General features: G+C 35.8%; 1 protein-coding gene across 10 annotated transcripts in view; it reads right to left on the bottom strand.

Moving 5' to 3' along the window:
* exoc6 (exocyst complex component 6) overlaps positions 1-19,951 on the bottom strand; it is a 119,860-nt gene that overhangs the window by 81,932 nt on the left and 17,977 nt on the right. For all 10 annotated transcript variants that reach the window (XR_012387524.1, XM_021480047.3, XM_005156063.5 and 7 more), the window contains 5 exon segments: positions 14,700-14,871; positions 10,430-10,477; positions 10,210-10,300; positions 6,262-6,307; positions 1,458-1,662 (listed from right to left, as the gene is read on the bottom strand). Coding sequence is in view for 9 of the 10 variants with exons in the window: in XM_021480047.3 (XP_021335722.1) it covers positions 1,458-1,662; positions 6,262-6,307; positions 10,210-10,300; positions 10,430-10,477; positions 14,700-14,871 (562 nt within the window). In the remaining variant the exon portion in view is untranslated.

Here is a 19,951-nt window from a genome sequence, read left to right on the forward strand (position 1 = left end):
ATTGTGCAATTCTGAGTGTGTTCCACACCAGTGAGTGGGCTTTCAAACAATCCTTTCCGTATGATCAGAAAAAAAACTTATACTCATAGCATTTATATAGTGCTACTCTCTGATGATTTGAAGTGCTGATGATTCACACTTGTAAGCACTTTGCAAGCAGATATCTGTAAACAGGATTTCAAATCACATATGCATACATTGATTAGTAAGGACTCATACTTTTAAAACCTGAAAGAAAAGTTATAACAACACAGATCAAAACAAAACATAAAACTAATTGAAATAAAATGAGACAAACAAAACCAAACCATAAACACAAAACAAATAGGGATGAAACAAGACAAAGAAAAATAAAAAACACAAAACACATATTGATTAAATAAGACAAACAAAACAAAGAATAAAACAAGACCAAACAAAATGAGACCAAAGAAAATGAGACAAAACAAAACAAAAAAAAGGAGACAGACAAAACAAGATGAGACAAGACAAAATGAGAGAAAGACAAAACAAGACGAGACAAGACAAAACAAAAGAGACAAGACAAAACAAGACGAGACAAAACAAAACAAAAGAGACAAGACAAAACAAGATGAGACAAGACAAAATGAGAGAAAGACAAAACAAGACGAGACAAGACAAAACAAAAGAGACAAGACAAAACAAGATGAGACAAAACAAAACAAAAAGACAAGACAAAACAAGACGAGACAAAACAAAACAAAAAGACAAGACGAGACAAAATGAGAGAAAGACAAAACAAGACGAAACAAGAGAAAACAAAGAGACAAGACAAAACAAGACGAGACAAGACAAAATAAGACAAAGACAAAACAAGATGAGACAAAACAAAACAAAAAGACAACACGAGACAAAATGAGAGAAAGACAAAACAAGACGAGACAAGACAAAACAAAGAGACAAGACAAAACAAGACAAGACAAAATAAGACAAGACAAAACAAAATGAGACAAGACAATACAAGACAAGACAAATTGAGACAAAATGAGACAAAACAAAACAAGACAAAACTAAATGAAAATGAAAGACAAAAAACTAAACAAAACAAAACCAGACAAGACAAAAGAAAATGAGACAAAACAAAACGAGACAAAACAAGTCAAAAGAAAATGAGACAAAACAGGACAAAACAAAACATGACAAAACAAAACCAGAAAAGACAAATTGAGACATAATGTGACAAAGACAAGACAAAAAAACAAGACAAAACAAAATGAGACAAAACTAAACAAAATGAAACTGAAAATGAAAGACAAATAAACTTAACATAGCAAAACCAGACAAGACAAAACTAAATGAGACAAAACCAAAAGAGACTAAAAACAAAACGAGACAAAAAACAAAACAAAATGAGACAAGACAAACAACAAAACTAAATGAGACCAAACAAAACAAAACAGATGAGATGAAACTAAACAATTAAACAAAAATCCCACCTGTCTCATTGCGGTTTCCCCAATCTTATCTGAGTGCTTTCGGATACTTTCTAAGAAGTCTTTCAGATCAGACATGGAGATCTCTTTAATCTCCTCTCTGAGTTTTGGGAGAGTCTCAGCCATGATCTGGCAGAACCTGTACTGGCTCACTCTGGGAATATAAATGTTTTCTAGCTGCTCCATGGTTTTCAGTGCAGAGTAGTATCTGAAATAAAAAGGTTTAAAGTCAGTTACCAAATAATAGTTTCAAAACTACAAATAAAATATCAGAGAAATAAAATGGGTTTAATAGTTTTTAAGATGCATCTTCTTTTTGACACCCATTAATGTTTTACCTTTGATAAGTTTTAACAACTTTATTTTACAAACAGTTTTTTAGTTTAGATGTATCTTATTAAACGCTTTTTTTAAAATGAAGTCTCATTTTACATGTCATATAGAGATAAACAGTTGAGTTGAACCATCTTAGCTTAGCAAAGAATAATTGAATCAAATTAGTTCCAGCAATTTTGACCAAGAAAATAGCTACTTTTCTCATCTGTGTTCTTACACAATGTAACTACAGAAGAGTCCAACTTTAAATAGAAAAATTAAATAGGAAACTCTTTTTCCAATTTTCTATGCTAATGGTCTAATCTGATTTAATGGCCTATGCTAAGCTAGGCTAAAATTGCCATTACCAGACACAGACATTGACAGAGTGAGTAATAAATGACAGATGTTGATATTTTTCTGTGATCGACACCTTTAAGGGAACACTATTTTTGGAAATCGGCTCATTTTACAAGTTAAACAGTTGAGTTTAAAAAGTTTTTAATCCATTCAGCCAATTACCAGAACTGGTAGATTTTAGCTTAACTTAGCATAAATCACTGAAAATAGCATCTTTAATTTTGCATCTGTTTTCATACACAATGTAATTACAGAAGAGTCTAACTTTAAATAGGAAAATTAAACAGAAAACTCTTTAAAATTCATATAAGATTCAATAATCCATTCAGTCAATTACCAGGACTGGAGGGAGCATTTTAGTTTAGCTTAACATAACTCATTTAAAAAGAGACACTTTATTTTGCATCTGCTTAGGAAGAGTCAAACTTGAATGAAATGAAAAATGAAATTTTCTATGCTAATGGTCTAATCTGATTCAATGATCTATGCTAAGCTAAGCTAAAATTGCTGTTAACAGACGCAGACATTGACAGGGTAAGTAATAAATGACAGATGTTGATATTTTTCAGTGATCTACACCTTTAAAGGAACACTATTTTTGGAAATCGGCTCATTTTCCAAGTCAAACAGTTGAGGTTAAATAATTTTTTAATCCATTGAGCCAATTACCAAGACTGGGGGAAGCATTTTAGCTTAGCTTAGCATAAATCATTGAAAATAGCAACTTTTTATTTTGCATCTGCAACAGAAGAGTCAAACTTTAAATAGGAAAGTTACCAAAACTATTTTATGAAATTTTCTATGCTGATGGTCTAATCTGATTCAATGATCTATGCTAAGCTAAGCTAAAATTGCAGTTAACAGACCCAGACATTGACAGAGTGAGTAATAAATGACAGATGTTGATATTTTTCTGTGATCTATACCTTTAAAGAAACACTATTTTTGGAAATAGGCACATTTTACAAGTCAAAAAGTTGAGTTTAAATATTTTTTAATCCATTGAGGCAATTACCAGGAATGGGGAAAGCATTTTAACCTAGCTTAGCATAAATCATTGAGAATAGCAACTTTTAATTTTGCATCTGCTACAGAAATCAAACCTTAAATAAGAAAATTACCAAACTATTTTGTGAATTTTTCTATGCTAATGGTCCAATCTGATTTAATAGTTTATGACAAGTTATTTTTTTCAGTGAGCTACAGCTTTTAAGGAACACATTTTACAAGGCAAACTGTTGAATTTAAATATTTTTTTAATCCATTCAGCTGATCACCAGGACTAGCGGGAGCAGTTTAGCTTAGCTTAGCATAAATCATTGTAAATAGCACTTTTAATTTTGCATCTGTTTTTGTAAACAATATAACTACAGAAGAGTCAAACTTTAAATAGGAAAATTAAATGGGAAACTCTTTTTAAAATTTTTCATGCTAATGTTCTAATCTGATTTAATTACCTATGCTAAGCTAAGCTAAAATTGCCACCACCAGACCCAGACATTGGCTAAATGGATTAAAAAATGGTAAACCTCAACTGTTTAACCCTAGGTAACTTGTAAAATGAGCCTTCTTGAGCGTTCTTTTCAGCATGGATGACAAATTTATGGAGATTTAGTCCTATCAAGAGGGCCGTGGGAAAACTTGGAGCTGTTTTCAATCTATGTACAACCTAAAAAAATGTATTCGGAAATTGCACGGCCTGTCCATATTCACCATACTTAATACGCATATTAACTTGTAGCGCGCTAGAGTTGGCTCTGAATGCTCCCTGACCTCACCGCTCTGAAGTGCGCGTGCGTCCGTGTGGAAGGCCAAAGTGGCGCCCTTCCCAGCGAGTGTTACATGTGAACTGCAAAAGAATCCCTGCCTGATTAGACCATGTCCCAGCCTAGTCATTAGCGTGCAGTGGCGACACACAGATTAATGGAAAAACACATCGCGTTAATTGCCTCAATTTGGAGGAGGCCTGTCATGGGCCTGGCGGCACAGGACAGTCCTGTGAAGAAGGGCACACACAAGGTCAATTGTCTTAGCGTTTGAATGGTTTATTTATTCATGATGTGTTATGACTGACTAAGTAGACATAAATGGACAAAGAAGGGTCATTATTTTCAAGTTCAGCGTGACCCTACATTCATCCCTTCAGTCCAGAAAAAAAAGACTGACAGCATTTTAAAAATAGTTTATTCATTTATTCAGTTTTTTTAAGAGTTAAAATGATTGGATTTGATGTTAGATAAACTATTATTTTACATAAAATATACTGTTCCATTTAATACATAACATTAAAGATAATTAGTTTTAATATTTATTTAATTTAAATGTATACAAAATACATTGTACAACCCAAAATCAGAAAAAGTTGGGACAGTATAAAAAAACACAAATGCAAAAGGAAAATAGTGAATTCTAAATACTTTGACTTGTATTTCATTGCGGACAATATGAGAATAATTCATGTTTTGTCCGGTCAACTTTATTTCATTTGTAAATAAACATCCTTTCCTGTCATTCAGACCTGCAACACATTCCAAAATAAGTTGGGACAGGAGCAGTTTAGGGCTAGTAGTCAGGTAAACCTGTTAATTAATGATGAAACAGGTGATGTCCACAGGTGATTGTAATTATGATTTGGTACAAAGGCAGCATTCAAAAAAGGTGTAGTCCAGTAGGAGCAAAGATGGGCCGAGGATCACCAGTTTGCCAACTAATACGTGAGAAAATTATTGAAATGTTTAAAAACAATGTTCCTGAAAGAAAGATGGGAAACATTCGGATATTTCACTTTCAACTGTGCATAACATAAATGAAAAATTCAAGGAATCTAAAGGAATTTCAGTGCTTAAAGTACTAGGGCGCAAGCATAAGCTGAACAACCGTGATCTTTGATTCCTCAGGTGGCTCTGCATCAAGAATCGTCATTCATCTATAAGTGATATCACCACATGGACTCAGGACTACTTTGACAAGCCTTTGTCAAGTACCACAAAAAGCATTACATCCAAAAATGCCAGTTAAAACTGTACTGTGCCAAAAGGAAGCCATATGTTAACAGCGTCTAGAAATGCTGTCAACTTTTCTGGGCTGTGAGGAATCTGGAAATGACCATCACTTAGTGGAAATATGTACTGTGGTCAGATGAATCAGCAATTCAGGTATTTTTTTTTGGAAGAAATGGACACCGTGTGCTCCTGACTAAAGAAGAAAATTGTCCCCCAGATTGTTGCCACCAGCAACAAGTTCAAAAGCAAGGATCTGTCATCATGGTATGGGGTTGTGTCAGTGTCCTTGACAAAGGTAACAAGGACTTCTGTGATAACACCATTAATGCTGAAAAGTACATAGAGATTTTAGAGCACAATATGCTGCCTTCTTTTCCAGGGACACCTGTGCATATTTCAGCAAGACAATGCAAAACCACATTCTGCACACATTAAGTCCTGTCTGCGGTGGAAGAGGATACCAGTACTAGATTGGCCTGCCTGCAGTCCTGACTTGTCGAGACTTATAGCGCAGAATGCAATGAAAACCTTGTACTGTTGTTTGCTGGAAGAATGGGATAAAATTACACCTGAAACAATTCATTACTTGGTGTCTTCAGTCCCTAAACGTCTCTTAAGTGTTGTAAAAAGCATTACAAAGTTGTAAATGCTTTACCGTTCCAACTTTTTAAAATTTTGTTGCAAAAACCAAAATTGGAATGTGTTTATTTTGAAAAAGAAAAATAAACCGTGAGAGACACATTTAAGAATGCTTGTTATATCGTCTGCAGTGAAGAACAAATTAAAGTAAATTTAGAAATAACTTCTTTCTTTTTTTTATTTGCATTTTCCATACTATCACAACTTTTTCTCATTTGGGGCTGTAGAAAACACATATTTTTTAGAATATAATTTTCCAAAATCCCATAATAAAATTGTGATATTATTTGGACCTTTTCTACACCAATCTAAATAGTATTTTCCCTTTATGGATAAAAGCTATAAATGCCTAAAAACAAATCTTTTTCCTAAACATGTTCAAATAATGTTTTAAAATAAAAAAATGACAAACTGCAAAGTTAACTTAAAAGCTCAGAACGCTATCTAAAGGTTCAACGTCAGCTTTTTATAAAGAATTTTAAAACTGTTACCTTTTTGATTCAAGCTGCTCCTTCAATTTGCTGTACATTTCCAGAACTGCAAATAAAAATAAATAAAACAGAGTGATTCACAGTAAAACGTACATTAAAAGGGAATCCATCCGAAACATTTAGTTAATTCTGTAAACAGAAACCACTTTCTCACACTGAAAAATGCAGGGTTCCACACAATTCATTCAGGTTGTGCCAATAGAAATAGATTAACTTAACAAAGTTAAATTCACTAATTGATATGGATTGAACATAAAACATTTAAGTTGTCCCAAAACAAATCTCAAGAATTGTGCTGTTTAAAGGTGCAGTAGGTGATCTTCCACAATGCTAACAGCTTAGCATAAATCTCTGATTCACAGTCCCTCCCCTGCCGTCTAGAGCCACGCCTCCTTAAACACGAGCACAGCAAAAGAACCCTCTCTCACTAGTGCTTGTCCGGCAACGTGCAAGCCAAACTGACATGCTATTTCAGAGCGAGTATTTAGAGCTGCATAGTAAACAATATAGGGAGAGACAAGGCGGAATATCGGTGTTTTGTTGTTAAACTATTTAAAATCTACATTATCGATGCTGTAAAAGTTCCCTTATGAAACTAAAAATAGTCTTTTGGTGGCTGAACCACACTTCTGTGAAGATATAACCCATTTGTAACAACAACATCTAACGTTACATCAGCTTTGTGTGAAGCTAAAACAGAAAACAGAACATTACCAGTCTAAGAGAAATCCTTCAGCCATTGTGTCATCCTTTCTCCAGCGTGCAAAAGTAACTCCAATATTAATTCAGGTTTTTAAAAAGTTTTGATTCAGCATGTTTTTACCGATCGCGCGTGCGCATGCTCTCTCTCCCTCTCTCGTGAACGCGCGGCGGTCGGCGGAGCTGCGTACAAAAGGCTGCGCAGTTGTTTAAATCTGCATTTGCTAACTGACAGATTTGGCTACTTATGGGAATTATAAGAGATGTCGGCCCGACTCTATTTAATTGGATGAACCTTTTTTAGTTTTATGCCTTACCCAAAATATAAAAAAACAAATAAATACATTTAGATCATTTACTTTATTCTTTACGATTAGACTGTGAAGAGACTTTCAATCAGCACAACAAAAAAGGTTTCTGAAAACAAGCACCTACTGCACCTTTAAGCTTATTTTACACAATGTGGGGAAAAAAAGTACTGAACGCGTCAAGTTGTTTCCAAGGAAATAATTTTTCTAAAGGAGCTGTTAACATGGAATTAAAACAGATGTAGGTAAAAACCCAAACAATACAGGCTTAAAAATAAAACAAAACAAAGACAATCTGAAAAATTTGTTATGTGTAAAAACAATGGAATGACACAAGGGAAAAAGTACTGAACTACTGAAATGTATTTAATACTTTATATACATGGCTGTTTAATGAAACCAGCTTAAAGACGCCTCTCATATGGAAAATGAAGTCACATGAATTGCTCAGGTGTAAGTTTTTTACAGATGAGCACAGAGCGTAAAAATATTGATGGTTCTGTTGGTTCTGTTCTCTTCAATCAAATCTGTTCTTTATTTTGTATTGGATTCAAGTCAGGTGATTGGCTGGACCATTCTTCAGCTTGATTTTCTTTCTCTGAAAGCATTTGCGATAGAGATGCACGGATGGGCTATTATATCATCCGCAACCGCATGACAAAATTCATCATCCGTCCGCCATCCATCCGCAGTAAAATTTTTGACCAATTTTTAAAACCGCACCCGCCCGCCATCTGCTGATTGGGCTCTTTATTTGAATGGCTTATTCCTTTTTATTATTAAATGAATGTTTCTTTATTGATCATTATAGAATAGAGAATGACTTTAATGTAGACATGCAGTTAATCCAAACGTGCAAGTCATTAATTGACGACGCTTTGAAGTGACGCTAAAGATACGAGGACGTGTCTTTTCACTTGATTCGATTCCTCGGTCCTTAAGTCTTTTCCTTGCGTCCTTCCCTCGTATCCCGTTGGGGTGGAAACACGAGGAAAGAAAGCAAGGAAAGGAAACGAGGATGCACAAATAAGAAATGAGAAGCAACCGAGCTCTCATCAGCAGTGAACTCCGTCTCCAATCGGCGCACAGGGACAAAAGTAAATAAATAGCCTAAATTAAACGCACTGTACTGTACAACTTTTTTTTTATTGTAGCCTAATAGAAAACGCATTGACACATCATTTCAACATGCTGCTATTTAGCCTACTACTAAATGCCTATTTCACTTTATTTTTTAGTTAATAGATAGAATAATAAGTCATTTACATTATAGCCTAATAATGTTTACATTTGTAGTTGTTCATAGCAACCCCAAAAACGTACCTGCTTGCCTTGCACATCTAATTAATGGGCACAGTTTTTCGACTATTTTTTTATTTATTATTTTTTATTTTTTGCTGTGGATGTTATTGAGCTTGTAGAAATCGGAAACAACACCAGTTCTGCGACACAGATGAACCTTTATTTCTATCTCTATCAGACAATACCTATTTTATATGCCAAAAGAAACAACAGGCAGTAAAAAAATACTAACAAAAATATCTTAATGTAGGCATAGGCTATAGTCGCATGCTTTGGCAAACAGTTGAATTTTTTTTAATAAAAACGTCATATCGTGCCTAAGCCTTATAGGCTCAGTCACCCCCACAATTAGAAATTAAATTAGAAAAATAGATTTGCCATCCCTCTTTGAGCGAACATCAAGTCTGACCAGGCTAAGTGCATGTATGACAGTGTCAGGTCAGGATTCAGACGGGAGCGCCTGCATAGCCACTATAATGCGCCCTGCTGCACTGAAGGAGCGCTCGCTCGCAGCACTTGTTGCTGAAATGCATATAATTCTCTTGGAAAGGTGCTGCAGTCGTGGGAATGACTGGCCTTATTTCTCCCTAAAGGAAAGTAGATTTTCCTCTGCTGATCCGTCTATACGAAAGTTTGTAGAGGAATACTTCTGTACTTCATCCAGAATTAGTATATCCGATTCCTCCTCCCATTCTGTGAAGTCAGTCCTAGGCTTTTTCGTTGGTGCGCCAGCTATGCCTATAAAAACAGTACAACCGCCCGCCACCCGCCCGAATTTAATTAAAATATTATTTTTTCGTAACGTCATCCGCCCGATCCGCGGTTTATCCGCGGCTATAACCGCCAACCGCGCATCTCTAATTTGCGAGTTTCTTTGGCTGTGTTTTGGATTATCTCGCTGAAATGCCCACCCTGGTTTCATCTTCATCATCCTGCAAATGTAAATGTTGGACTGAAGCAGCTAATATTAATTTACAATGATAAAGGGCAGAGGGTAGCAGAAGAACTACTGAGAGATTTCAGTTGCTGTCTGGGCTTTCACTGCCTTTCTACACCTCCCTTTCTTCAAGTGTTTAATACTTTTCACTGTGCCATTTCACACATAGCTTCATTTGTAAACTAATTAGATTTGTTTTCTTTTCATATATGGATTTCGTTGGTTGTTATCAAGTCAACAGTACATTTAGAAATATGTTTTCTGTGAAAATGGTGACATGTTCAATACTTATTTTCCCCGCTGTAAGTACAACAAGAACAAGCCACAAAAAAATATTTGGAGTGCAAATTATATTACTGTTTTGAAATTAACTGACCAGAAATCTCAATCTAACTCTATTTCATCTACAGAATTGTCCAAGTTTATTTTTAATGAAAGCATTGCAACAACAGAACTTCTAATTCTCTTTCGGTTTGTTCTAGCAGCTAGGAACAGTTGTATCCAGTTTTAAGACAAAGTGACTGCAAAATATAAACACACTGAGGACCTGGACTCATTAGTGCAACCAAAAACCTGGGAACATTCGCTTTTACAGTTTCCTGATTGTTTTTAATAGTCTTCCGATTAAATCTCTGGGAAACGATGAGAGAATCGGAATTGAGCACACAACAAGACTTTGATTTAGCTTCGCCAACATCTCACCGGGAATGCAGAGCTGCAACTTCTCCACGGTGGTGGCCATGTTCCTCTGCTGAACCCGGCAGCGGATGACCTCCTCGGTTTGGGCCGTCACCTTACATAAGGGAAGGTCAAAGAGTGTGAAACCCTCTCAATTAACGAGACAGTCCTCTCTGCTCTATTGTCTGCTAACGGACATTCTGCTCTTGGGCAGACATGCAAACAAAGCCAGACTGTGCCATACCTCCCGTCCGGCGTCTTGAAGTCTTCGGTTGGTGTCGCTCACTTGGCCCTTAAAACATAATATCACTTTTGTTAGACAAATAAGCCCACAGTTCCCTGTTGTAACTGCTCACCCTTGTAATCAGATCATGCTTCATGAGGAGTCAAGAACAAAGGCATGCAAATTCAAATTAAATGTGCAGCGGGAACTTGAACTTTTGGTCGGCGGGGAGCTTTTATGGCCGGTAATCGCTTCTGACAGCTCTTTCTAACAGATTCTGTGACAAACTTCTCAATTTTACTTGGGATTTTTGAACTTTGGTTGTTCCTCTGGCTCTGTCAAACAATTCAAATCAATGACCCAATTGACCACTGGTCCCTTCCTGCTAACTTCAATGAGCTCTATGTGCCCTTCTTTGTCCTGGCTAAAACGCGGAGAGCATTTTCTGGTAATTAAACATTGGTTTCTTCTTTTTCTTTTTTCCTTTTTTGGCCCAGCAAGAACGCTGGGTGGCTGATTAACATCAAATGTGAAGACCTCCACACCACTGCGCTAGGATAGTGGCCCAGGTGCAGGGACCGCACGACCGCAGACTTTCCCACATATTAAGTCTCATTAGGTCATCGTAATAAGGAACAGCTTATTCCGTTTATTAAAAATCTCATTTATTCACGGACAAAGAGCAGCTCAGCGACCTCATTGGTGCCGTATGTGCTCTCTTGTTATCTGAATATGCTTTATATAATGTGGGTCTAATTGCGAGGATTGCCGAGCCACTTCTGTGCCACTTGGTCACCGAATTTCGCTCTGGGAAGTGGAAAGGGAGCTAAAGAGAATTGGCGTGCGATCGCAGCACGAGGTCTGGAGCGCGCCGATGAACCCCGTGAACACGCAGTGACCGTCATGGAGGAAAGCTGAAGACTATCTCTCATAGCATGAAAGGGCAGAGGAAAACCAGCAATTAACATTTAGTAATTTCCGCATGACATTGCACCAGTTTGATCTTGAATTCTCAAGGACTCAAATAAAGAGAGCACACTCAGCAGACAGGACACATACACATTATTGATCTTATTCTTCATGTATCATCAGGTGCCAACTAGGGCAGCACGGTATTGGGAAAATCTGACATTGCGATATTTTGTTTTGATGTGATATCTATATTGCAATATGAATATAAATTCAGCAGATGATTTTGAATAGCTCTATTTGGAAAGATTTCATTAGTTTAGATCAACTGGATGATCCAGTCTTTTATAATGCAGTGAATCTGAATAAATTGCAATACATTTCAAGCAAAAATAAACGAATAAAGAGTGCCAAGTCAATGCAAAGACGGGAATAGACATCCTGCAACAAGATTCGTGCGAATGTGGTGACATGAATGACACGATTTGCGCAAATGAAGTGGCGTGCATTTGACAGGGTTAACGTGCAAATCACGTGGTTGAAAAATATGAACTTTAGAGAAAATTTGTGCCGTGTTAACCAATCAGGAGCTTCCTCTTGTAGGGGTGTTATAATGACGTAGTGCCTGTTGTTGATGTCTCGAGGAGAAATCCTCCTGCCAATACTAGATAACAGCTCATCAAACTAGGCTCGGCTCAGTTGGAAGCAGCACTGAAAGCTTCCATCATCCAGGTATAGTTTCTAGGAGAGTTTATGAACTTACAGAGCTGGGTACACCTCTGAAAGAATCTAGTGCACTCAGACACGGCGCCGAACAAATCTACACTGTTTATCAGCCTTCCTAAAGCACATAAAGCACAGCTATTCTTTTAATAAAATCAACGTTAGCCATTTAGCAATGAAACTAGAGTCACTAGGCAGACAGAAGCCCTGCCCATGACGCGAATCCGAATCTATAGTGAAGTAAAATTGACCGCGAACTAAGCAATTTTGACACGCGAATGAAATGAGTAAACTCAAAATGTTCACGCGTCTATTTACGTGCGAATATTGTGATTTATTCACACATGCCATGTCTGGTGTGAACACAGCACATTAATATTGACGTAGAGAAATTGAAAAATCAAACATACTATTACATGATTATAACTGTATAAGCAATTTTTAGAAGTAATATCTAATAGTCTCTTTATCTTCGAATCTTTAACAAATGATCTAATCCTGTGATACGACCATCGCAGATACACACATTGCGATATCGATCCTCAAAAAATATATTGTTTAGCCCTAGCGCCAGCCATTGGAATCTTTTTGGCTCCAGATTTCTGCTCTCGTTTACCTTCATTGACTTGTATACATTTAAAACAGCTTATTAATTTATTAATCTTATTAATTTATTACTAATTTTATCTATTATTTGTGTATAATTATGAGGACACTTGATTGTAGAGCAAGCAGTTTGACAGTTTATTATTCCTAGTTATTTTAAATTTTACATAACGATACTGTATTAACATGCATTTCAACTTATAATTTATTTTGCACTTTGAACGTCTCGCTGTCTATAGGATAAAGGATTTCTTGGGTTTAATCTACAATATTTGTGTTCTGAATGTGTCTCAGGGGATTGGAATGACATGAGGGTGAGCAATTAACAACTTTTGCTCAAACAAATTCTTTAGCTTTGGACGGCAATAAATTGGAATATTATACATCTCATCCAGTCCTATTCAGTTTCATGGTAAACAGTTGAAAAATTATTAGCCCCCTGTATTTGTTTTCAACACATTTCTAAACATAATAGTTTTAATAACTCATTTCTGATCGCCATTATCACAGTAAATAATATTTTACTAGATATTTTTCAAGATAGTTGTTTACAGCTTACCATGCAAATTAAAGGCTTAATTAGGTTAATTGGGCAATTTAGGATAATAAATCTTTTGTTCTGTAGACAATTCTATAGACAATAGAAAAAAAAATACTTAAGGGGGCTAATAATATTGACCTTAAATTAAAAGCTACTTTTATTCTAGCAGAAATAAATCAAATAAGACTTTTTCCAGAAGAAGAAAATATTATAGGAAATACTGAAAAATTCCTTGCTCTGTTAAACATCATTTGAGAAATATTTGAAAAATTTTAATAAAATTTGCTAATCATTTGGACTTCAACTGTACATTTCTTATACTATGTAACATGCTCTTAATATATATTACTAAAATTCTCCAATACTTATATGCAGGGCTTTACATCAATACCTGCAGGTAGATTTTAGCTGTGGCGGGTTAGACAGACACCTCCACTAGCTACTTTGGCTGGTTGAAGATCATTATAAATGATTGTTTTCTTAAAAGCAGGGTTCAACAATAAAGATGGCCTAATATTTGTGCAAATGTCATCTTAGAATTGAGAAGCAGCACGACTGACAAAAATGGCATTCGCACAAGCAAAAGAAATCAGGTGAATACTGAATAAAAGGATGATCACTCGCACGCACAGGTAATTTAATGCTTGAATGTTTAAAAAAGCATGCGCGGTCCCGTTTCCTGCAGCGAAGCAACAGTGCCTGGAAACACAACTGCTGCTTCCGAAAAGATCCGGATGTTTTATTTGAACAGAACAGATTCTGGGCCTTACATTACCCGTGTGCACCTGATCATCCTTCCATTATTAAACAACGTATGGTTTTTACCTGCTTTTTTTTTTTTTTTTGCTTACGATTATTTTTGTTAATTTGGTTTAATTAACATTTTTACAACAACATTGCTTTAATAGGAGATTAACTCACTATGTATGTACAGTTAACTGGTGATCTGAGAGACTTTAGCCTGGACAGAGATAGTTTTAGATACATGGCAATAATTGTTTTTAAAATTGTAATTGTTTTTTAAGTTGCTGTTGAATAAAAAGAGCAAATACAGCTATATTTTGTATGTTTTGACATTATTTAGCATTTATGGATAAGAAATAAAACGTTTTTTTTTTGGTGTGGTCAGAAATAAATTTGGCAAATCCTTAATTTTGAGCCCTGAAAAGTCCTGTGAAATAAAAATGAATTGCAATGCGACACCATGAAACCACAACCCATTCGCTCATGCACATTAAGCAAGTTCATACACAAAAAAAGTTAAATTATTAAGGCATGTGCATAACACAGCGTCTAAATTAAGTAATTCTAGCATGCCAAAGTCAAATTTATGCATATAAAATAAATTATTCCAACAAAATTGTGGCCAATGAAAATGTTGAGTGGCAAGTGAGGTTGGAAATCTACTAGCCACAGTGGCTGGTGATCAAAAAACTTAATGTCAAGCCCTGCTAATATCTATTAATGTAGCTTTAAATCGCTAACATGATTTTGATAATGATTCGCACGTACCATCAGTTTCTCAGCATCTGCTCGGACCTTCAGCAGTTCTGTGATGGCGTCGACGAATCCCTGATGATGAAAGTTGCACATTTTTTCAATCTCTCTGTCGTGGTTACGTATTCTGGCATCAAGCTTCTCCATAAACCTTTTGTGTGCGTTGGGCTGATCATCGTAAACAGATCTACAAAACAAACATCAAACAGAAACATTAAACTACATGTTACACAACAAACTGTTAGAATTTACTCCCTCTCATGTAGACCCCACAACATAAAAAATATGTTTATTATTCCAATCAAATCAGACAGATTTCACCCAAAAGTCTGATCATTCAAATCTTTGATGAAAACAATAACACATATGAATCCATGTTCATTCATTCCTTTTCCTTCAGCTTAGTCTCTTATTTATCCAGGGTCGCCACAGCGGAATGAACTGCCAACTATTCAAGCATACGTTTTCTTGCAGTGAGGAGACAGTGTTAACCACTAAGCCTCTGTACCATTATGAATATATTTCATAAATGTAATTATTATGAATCCATTTAATAAATTTTGTGTTCTGAGTAGACACAATCCAGAGTTGTGATGAGAATTGGTTCACTATATGACTATGTATTTATCATCTACACCTGCTAATGGTTGTGTTTTTGTTTATGTAACCAGTTTTGTGTAGATGTTACTAGTTCCAAATATTGGTTTGTAAAAAAAAAAAAATAAAATAAGAAATATAAAAATTTACCATAAAAATTTTTTACAGTTATGTGTGTGTATTGCTTTGTTAAAATAATTGGGTTATAAATACCCCAACATATAACTCAACTATAGGTTATTATAGCACCTTCCCCACTATGGGTTATTTTAACCCAATGCATTGGGTTATATAATTTATCCCAATGCATTGGATTATTTTGATCAAATGTTATTTTTCTAGTATTATTACTATAACCTTAACTAGTACTACAATTTATTTTATAATTAGGGCTGTGCAAATAAATAAATGTCTCCGCTAAGTCCTAAAGGTGAGAATGACGGCCAGATATCCCAAATATGTGCATCATTTTCTCTAAAAAAAACTGTATAGATGAAAACGGGAGGTAGAGAAGGTGTTTGATCCATTTCATAAAGATCGGCTATGAAGTACGCGTTTGTATCATCGATAATTAAGAGTGCTGGTGAAATGGATATAAAAAACACGGAGAGGTCATTTGATTAAAAAAAAACAACAACAATATTATTATTGCGTTTGCATTAGAGCTTAAATAAACTTTACAACGCAAAAAGAACATTACACACGCATATTAATACAGCTGTTCTGTGTCAGTTAAATCAGTTGACTGGTTGAGTTATTTAGAAACCTAAAGGTTAAAAATAACCCAACAAAGCACCAAATATTTAACCCAACTGGTTGAGTTATTAAGAAATGACCTAATAAAGATTAAAAGTAACCCAACAAAGCACCAAATATGCTTAACTCAATCATTGGGTTAAATAAATAACTCTAAGTTTTTTAGAGTGTGTGAATATACACATATAAGAAGGGTGTGGATATGTGCCGTGTAGGCTGCATTGTTGTTGTACGCCTAGTTGATGGGGAGAAAGGAAGAAAAACATCACTAAATATATTAAGGAAAATAATACACAAGACTAAGATTTTTTTTATCTTCGCCCAATTTGTTGTGTCCAGTGTTTTGTTTTTACTTTTTATTTTATTTAGTTTGACTGTGTTGCAGAATAGTAAACCAACACCAGAAACAATTGTGATAAAATTGTGAATCATTATGGTCCTGGAAAAAATTGTGATATGATATTTTATCTATATTACCAGCCTGATCTCACGAGGAAACGTAAGTACTTACGTTTTGTCAGTTTAGTGGCTAATTTGTAGTCGAATTCGAAGTGAATTTCGAGTTCAGTACGATTTTAAAAAAGGAGGCGTGGCATCTAACCCCACCCCTAACCCCAACTGTCACTGGGTAATGAGCAAATCGTACTAAATTGTACAAATTAGATCGTATGAATTCAAACGAATTAGCCACTAAATTAAAAAGTTACGAAATGTCGTGAGATTACGTTATCACCCATTCCTATGTTCAACAGAATGAAGAAACTCAGGTTTGGAATAACTTGAGGTGGGTAAATTTTCATTTTTGGATGAACTTTCCCTTTAAATTTTAAAAAGACAAGCACCACTTCAGAAAACGTGAAAATGCTTATTTTACAGAGTAGAAACATACTTGGCATCAATGCACATACTTTGTGTTCCCACTTCAGTAAACACACACACACACACACACACACACACACACACACACACACACACACACCACTCTCTACTCTACTCTATCAATCTAAGAGCATGTGTGTATCTGTAGTTATGTTATCGGTGTGTGTGCAGGGCGGTGAGAGCTGGCAGGGTGAAGCGAACAGATGGGTCTCTGTTGCAGTCAGTGTGTCCCTCCACACTGCTCCAGATGGCCAAAAGAGCCATCATATCCCTCCATCAGAACAGCCTGAGATGATTCAGGGCCTTCACTCGCTTCCTGACACAGAGGGGAAGCGTGAAGGGAACCGCACCAGCTGACTCTTTACAAGAGCAAACCCAAGTGACTGTTTTTCTTATAAAATAATGCATGGCAGGATGCTCAAAAAAAAACCTCTTTGTACATTAGGTACTGATGATGAATTCTGAAAGAGTGAAGCACTTGAGGGTTTCTAAAGATGAGGAGATCTCAATCTGCATTTTAAAGAATCCAAGGGTCATGACCAGGGCCAGACGGAATCTGCGGACGTTTTTTGCTATTTCTGCGGAGAATTTTGGTAAAAATCTGCAGATTTCAGTGGAATTATTTTGGGAGTATCCATCCAGCGGAGTATCATAACTAAAACCTTAATATATGAAATAAAAAGTAATAAATTACTGGAAAAAAAATGAATAAACTGAGATTTACATATTTACTCAAGTGAATAAACAGAATTAATGATGGGCTAAAAATCTGCAGAAATCTGTGGAATTTTGCGGAAAATCTGCGGAAATCTGCATGCGCAGATTCCGTGTGGGCCTAGTTATGACTATTATGGTTTTGGAAAATAAAGGATGCAATGATGTAATTTTTTCATACATTTTAATGAAACGAAAACTGCTACCAATATTTTTAAAAATATAATCCTTTTGAAATGGTGGCTTAGTGATTAGCACTGTCACTTCACAACAAGAAGGTTACTGGTTTGAGTCCTGGCTGGGCCAGTTGGCATTTGGAAGTTTGCATGTTCTCCCTGTGTTGGTGTGGGTTTTCTCTGGTTGCTCCGCTTTCCCCCACAGTCCAAAGACATGAGCTTGAGGTGAACTGAATAAACTAAATTTAAGTGTGTGAATGTGAGAGTGTATGGGTGTTTCCCAGTAATGGGTTGCAGCTAAAAGGGCATCCGCTGTGTAAAACATATGCTGGACAAGTTGGCAGTACATTCTGCTGTGTTGATTCCTGATGAATAAAAGGACTAAGTCGAAAGAAAATGAATGAAATGGCATAAGGGCAAGTAAAAGACAACAGAAATTACATTTAAATATTATTAAACATGTTAAATCACAATATTTGACATGTTTTAAGCTAACTGCAACCACTTCTAGTTAGTTACCCTTGTAATAAATAACTCAATCTCAACTAAAAACGTATTAATAACCCTAAGTGAAGATCAATACAATTTAGGGCTATACAATATATATCGTTTTAGCATCGATATCGCAATGTGATCAATCGCAATAGTCAGATCGCGAGTATACGCAATATTGAGTCTCATTTTGTAAGTGTTTTTTTTTTTTTTAGGCCTGTTACTGTCTGAGAGTTTTAAAGCATTCAGGCATTAAAATGTAGTTTATAACTTAAAAAATTAATGATTCATTTTATCAAACTGTTTAAAAACGAAGACTATGCAGCATTATTTTACATTTAATTATTCAACTACTGTACACCTGAATACAGATCGACTCTTCGGAAAACAATTAAACTTTTTTTAGGGATGCTCATTTTGGTTAATTTTGCCAACCGACAACTGCCGCTCGTTAACTGAATAATAACGGTTAACGAGCGGTTACCTCAAATTGATCAGTCCAGAGAAATTATGTATTTAATCAATGGAAACTCTACCTCTGCTTTCATTTGATTGAAGAATTGACGTATGCTTTTTCTGCTCAGAGTTTACTTTATTTGAACTCCCTGCTGAAAAATCTGGCTTAAACCAGCCTAAGTTGGTTGGCTGATTTCAGCCTGGTTTTAGAGGGGTTTTGGCCATTTCTAGGATGGTTTCCAGTCATTTCCAGCCTGGTCTTATCTGGTCAGGCTGGAAAATGACCAGCTAAATCCAGCTAAAACCAACTTGACCAGCCTGGTTTAAGCTGGACATAGCTGGTTTTGGCTGGACTCCCAGCTTGGCTAGGCTGGTCAAGCTGGTTTTAGCTGGTCATCTCCCAGCCTGACTAGCTAAGACCAGGCTGGAAATGGCTGGAAACCAGCCTGGAAATGGCCAAAACCCTCTAAAACCAGGCTGGTCGACCAGCTAAAACCAGCCAACCAGCCTAGGCTGGTTTTAGCTGGATTTATCAGCAGGGCTACAAGCAAACAGCATACAAAGGCAAAAACATGAGGCGTGCAGGGCGCCGCAAAACACTCACGGCCGGTAGTAAACCATTCAAAAGATGCCCCTCAACGCTAAATGCGTGTTCGCTGTGATCAGTCCCTGATGCAGCCAAACTTCAAAAATATATAGTATAATATTTTTTAGTTATTTAACTTATACCATTAATCGGTTAAAAACGCATCCTTTCAGTTAATGGTAAATCGGTTATTATGAGCATCTCTAGTTTATTTATTAGCATATTTTTCTTTATTGAATTTTTCTACGCTTGTAGATTGTTTATTATGTTTGATGCACTCCCCAACAGAATCTTCCCAATCAATCTAAAATTATAGATTCCTTACAAACATTTATTTAAATCATCTAGTGAAAATATATTCATATCACAGAATAAAAAAAAATATCACTATGGGTAATTTTTCCAATACCGTGCGGCCCTAATACAGTTTATATAGATGATAAAAACAAACAAACAAAAAGTTACTAAAAGATTCAAATAAAAAAGGCAATAAAACTACTTTGGCAATACATAAAAAACTCAATAAAATATTAATACAATCTACAACACTAATGATCATAACAAGAGCCAGACATAATCTGCAGACATTTTTTGCTATTTCTTCATAAATC

Source organism: Danio rerio, chromosome 12, assembly GCF_049306965.1.
Source record: "Danio rerio strain Tuebingen ecotype United States chromosome 12, GRCz12tu, whole genome shotgun sequence".
Classification (NCBI taxonomy): Eukaryota; Metazoa; Chordata; class Actinopteri; order Cypriniformes; family Danionidae; genus Danio; species Danio rerio.